This window comes from Rhagoletis zephyria, unplaced genomic scaffold, assembly GCF_001687245.7.
Source record: "Rhagoletis zephyria isolate East Lansing unplaced genomic scaffold, Rhagoletis_zephyria_1.1 Rzeph_scaffold_21823, whole genome shotgun sequence".
Taxonomy (NCBI): domain Eukaryota; kingdom Metazoa; phylum Arthropoda; class Insecta; order Diptera; family Tephritidae; genus Rhagoletis; species Rhagoletis zephyria.
This window is the reverse complement of record NW_016178881.1, coordinates 2358-7590: the sequence shown is the minus strand read 5'-3', so window position 1 is coordinate 7590 and position 5233 is coordinate 2358. Positions and strand designations below refer to the sequence as shown.

The 5233-nt window shown below is 34.1% G+C and overlaps 1 protein-coding gene across 1 annotated transcript; it reads left to right on the top strand.

Moving 5' to 3' along the window:
* The first annotated feature begins 4284 nt into the window (after positions 1-4284).
* Positions 4285-4959, top strand: LOC108381233 (homeobox protein BarH-like 2). The gene has a single exon (XM_017637648.1). The coding sequence runs from the start codon at positions 4285-4287 to the stop codon at positions 4957-4959; it is 675 nt and encodes a 224-aa protein (XP_017493137.1).
* Positions 4960-5233: the final 274 nt, after the last annotated feature.

Genomic DNA, 5233 nt, shown 5'->3' with positions numbered 1-5233 from the left:
TAATGTAGAAAGTTCCTGTGTTCAAGGCGCCTTTCGACATCGAAAAATAACTAGCAAATGTACAAAGATTATAATTAGAGAGGATTAGACCTAGTAACAAAGTTTTTTACGTTGATATTGTAAAAGTTTAAAAGACTTCAAAATTTGTATACCAAGGCGAAGACCACATCGAGCCTAGTATCAACAATTAGCAAAGAATATGGTAAGGGCTCTTAGTAAGGTTCTACATATATGTATGTAGAAAGAAGCCTTCATAACGGAGAATATATCATATATGTCCACTCTTGCATACCCAGAGCCTTCGTCAACTTTTCCACGGAGGACTTTATTGATTTGCAAATATTTGAATTGCTATCGGACGGTGGGTTTTGTTGCCAAAATGGGACTTGTTCAACCACTTTCCACTTATCATATTGACTAGAATGTTCTATGCTATTTAATGACTGGGTGAACTGCTATGAACGCCAGGTAATTAGAGGAGGTACAGAGACACACATGTCTTTTGGAAATTGGTTTAATAGCATAGTCCACTGTGACCACCTAGATAAGAAATATTATTACACATCTGTCCGTTATAATCTCGGCTCTAGAGGTCTCATACTTATCACAAATAAGTATTCATCTCGATGATTGTAAAATACCTCAAGCATTGTGGGTAGGTTGCTATGGCCAATAGCGTCAAATTAGTTTATTGCGTTTCAGGGTTCCAGAAATGTATAACTTAAATAAATGCCGTAATGTGACATTTGAGAAGTGCACAAAATTTCGTCTCATATAGGGACTGTACCATATCTGGTACGAATTGCTCAGCAATGTAGCATACTTTCGGGCACTAGCTGAAAGAAGTGGCCTAAAGACCTTATGCAGTTTATCAAATAGATGCATTTTAAAGATTAGCAGCATAGCTAAAGTTCTATTAGGGCCGTTTTTTCAAGTAACCTGTAACTTTCAAGGTCACTTTATATATAAAGGTTACATTAAATTTTATGATTGTGTGTCTAAAGTGAAGCATCAGAAACCGATAATAGAAATGCTTAACTTTAGACATAGCTTTATTTTTAATCCACCTGTAAGTATAAAGTTCGCTTTAAAGTTAAAGGTTACTTTAGAAAACGGCCATTAGTACCTTTTTTTTGTTGGAAAAAAATTTGAAATTGTACGACATTCGAATATTTCCAAAATTGTTTGCTCCAAAATAAGATTACTTTTGCAAATGCTTAAGTACTTAAATTGCATGATATAATTAGAGGGATAAAAAAGGTGTTGTATTCTGTCGTATAGTTGTACATCGTAAAGTTTCACAACGTAATGCTATGAAAATACGGCCCGCAATAATACGACAGTATACAAAACTTTTAAACTCCCTAAATATTTGAAGCTCCACTCAATATCAAAAACAAAAAATAAAACAAATTGCGCCTCTAAAGCTCGACATCTAAAAAATGAATTAAGACTTCTGCGTTTTTCTGACACTTTGATTGATTTTACGTTTAAGTAATTCTCGACAGCACAATTACGCTTCACATTTGGAGTACATTTTTTTCTAGGGCTCCTTTTGCCTACTCATCATTGCGCATAGGGTGCACATAAAAGGATAAATACCTGAACATAATTGAACTTCACAAACTTCCAACAAGTAAGTGCTCAACGAGCAGGACCCTTATCACCGGCTAATCGAAATAATTTCCAACAATTACAACACACACGAGTTCTTACATATGTACAACAGGGTGGTCCAAAAAAGTAAAGACGGAATTTTAATGCTCTCACCACCTAGGATTGTTCTATACCGAAAAAAATATACCAAATTTTTATTTTGAAATTTAAAAATATTTAGGGATGGTACTGAATTCTTAAAAATCAATATTTTTCGATTGGAAAACTCTGACTCTCATCAGCCAATAACAATATCCAATTCTTTATTTAACCATTTTTTAATACTGAAGATTTTTTTTATTAATCCCACCATTGCATTTTCTGGCATTTTTGGGGGTTTTGGCGGATCTATAAAGTATAGTTACTATAAAACAATGGTCAAATAAATCGTTGGGTATTATTATTGAGAAACAGAGTTTTTCGATTGAAAAATATTGATTTTCAAGAATTCTATACCATTTCTACGAAAAGTTATATATGTAATATATATTTTTTTCGGTATAAAACAACGCATACAAATAGCGATCTTATTTTTCACATGCATTTTTGGACCACCCTTATGTGTAAGGATGAGCGAGCAAAGCACAAAGGTGTTGTAGAAGCAGCCAGAATTGAAAAAAGGTAAACGTAAAAAAGTAGAAAAACTTTCAAATTATTTAATTGCGTGTTTGTAGCCAGCTCTGCAGTTTTTCCAATTTTTTGTGTCTACTTTTCTTACTTGACGCCAGTTCTTTGTATTTCCTTTACATATTTTTTCTAATTTGGAAGATCCCAAGTCGACTTATTAATTATTTATGTTAAGCTTCAGCATTCGAGTAATTAAACCAAAGTTAACAAATAAAAGCGTAAGACTTCATGAAAGCTCAGTGCTTCCTTACTTAAATATTATTGAGAAATTTAAATGTGCTTATTTCTGACTCAACTTTTCTCAAGTGGGCCGCCCAAAGTTAATTTTTCCATTTTCTACATTTCATTGACTGATTTTGAAAGTTAACATGGTGTGCAATATTGACACCAAAGATTTTATTTTTTTGGCGAGTTATTTGCAAACAAATTTTGATGCAGACTTCGATTAGGTTTACGCGCCTTACTTCGCCGAAGTTTTTTGATGCGTCTTTTTTCTCGGCCAACTTTTGAGCTCGCGCCTTGTAACTATATGTACTGTTATAAAAATAACTGATATCAAGAATATACGCTATAAAAATCTTGAATTTGTGCCAAAAAAAATAAGCAATTGCGGCCATTGTTCACTGGCAGAGTATGATATGATTCGTAGTATTGAATCTACATTTTCATTGGCAGCCAGGTGGGTATAAAATCTCGTGGAAAATGTGCTTAACTTCAAAAGTATTTAGTTTTCAATCTCCTAACGAGACAGCTAAAACATTCCGTAAGCTATCCTCCGGCCATTGTGACATTAAAGGAAATTTCGAAGGTGTTGCTTGTGCAACATGGAACATGATGGCCTGAGTTCAATATTAAGAATACCCTCAGTACCAATATTGAAAATTGTAAGCTGCTATCAAACGCCAAGAAGTTGCCAATGAAACCAACCTTTCATATTGCCAGAACACTCGCGCCAGACGTAAAAGCTCACAAAAACGCTTATACCTTGTATCATACCTTGTATGGACAAAAATGCCTAGAGCCGTTAGCAAAAAAATATTGAAAATCAACGCGGTTTCTTAGCTACTTGGAAATTGTACATTGTTGTAATAAAATTGAACGGCCTATAAAACTGTATACCATAATTTAATTTAATCTGAGTAAAAGTTTAAAATTTAGATTAAAATTCGTTAAATTTTCCTTAATTTTGTATACAGTCTGAAACTTTGATTTATATGGTTTTGTTTGTAGCATAAATCATATTTTTTTACAAAAATTACAAAAAAAAAATATAGCTTGCAAAACATTGTGAATATTTAAAAAAATAAAGATGTGCGCAGATATAATAGAGTGAGCGTATATATGTACATATGGATGAAATTTTATGGCATCCACCCGTTTCACTTTTTTTAAAGGTTCTATGCCGGAAACAAAGTTTGACAACAATTGTTCTAGACAATATCCGAAAATTACTCTGGTATTCTTAACCTTCATAATCAACACAAACAGAAATAACGCACGGTCGTAAATATCTATGCGTTTCTTGCACCACCTCAGCTTGATAAAAAATATAAGAAAAAATACCTTAAATATTGCTATTCCGAGAAGAGGCTTGTTAAAGTTATGTAGAAAAGCAGCCACGCCTTCTTATCCTTTAGTTTTCTTGTCAACAAAATTCTAAACCTTAGAAAATCATTACTACCTGTACAGAACACTTGAACAAAAATTAGGCTTACCTAACCCACTATTTAAAGATAAAAAGGATTGCCAAGGACAGTGCAAAAATTTAACCAAACATTAAACAGGTAGTTCAGGTAACATTGCTTTTTTTTGCACAGGTTACATTTTAGGTTGTTAGCAAAAATTATACGGACAGGTACAGGCAGAATTAATCAAGTTCACCTAAAAACTGCTATAAATACGGTCAACAAGTTTCCTTCCAATCAATGCAAAATCTGCAGCCACGCACGAAATACGTAACAGCAAATTTTATTGAACAAGGAGGCGCGCAAAAACTATAGAATGTCCAACCTAATCATCAATATCGAAGTGAAAAAATGCGAAGGAGCACCACAAGGCGTTGAATTCATATATCATTACGACAATGGACAAGTTGTAACTTCACATACACCGCCGACATCGTACTACACCCCCCCAGTCAAGGCAGCAGCGACGAAAGTTATAAAGCCCAAACAAAAACAACGATCTCGAACGCATTACACTCACCAGCAAATAATGATATTGGAACGTGAATATCGGAAAGGAAAGTATTTGAATGCAGAACGACGGGCGAAAATCGCCAGGAGCATTGGTGTACAAGAAAAGCAGGTGAAATACTGGTTCCAGAACCGTAGGATTAGAGGCACTAGATATGGCGAGATCAGCAGCAACGAGATTAAGGCAGAAGACAAAGAAGAAAATGTACGAAAAATTGTGCAGTTTTTAGAAGGCAGTATGGTGGAAGGACTCGCGTTGGAAGGCACACAACAAAGCTCAAGCAGCAGCGAAGAGTTAGACGATGTTGTCGAAGTGATACAGGAAAGTTGTGTGCAAGCCGCAGCGGAAATTGACATGAAAGAATCCAGGTTAGGTTCTTCAATGCAGCCGGTGATGAAGTGGCCTCAGCAAAGTGCAAGCACTGAGGAGTTGGATGATATTTTCGCAGTGATCCAGTCACATTTTGGAGTTCATTTTTGAAAAAAAAAATGTTTAATGTAATAGAGTTTTAGTTATTGTTTAGTCAAAATAATTTAGGTTTATACACGAAAATTTGCATGGTAATATATTCCATATTGTAAATATGTACTTGAGGAATAAACAGATTTAAAAATTAAATACTTTGTCTTTAAATTTATCAAATTTCTCTTAAGTTGTTTTCGCTTCTAACAAGCTAATTATGTTTTAATTTTTTCTATCAACAACTAAATCCTATATTCTCAATTAATCAAATAATTATCAGCAGGTGGAATGA

Coding starts and splice junctions, on each gene's coding strand:
- LOC108381233 (XM_017637648.1), top strand. CDS start 4,285: ATGTCCAACCTAATCATCAATATCGAAGTGAAAAAATGCGAAGGAGCA.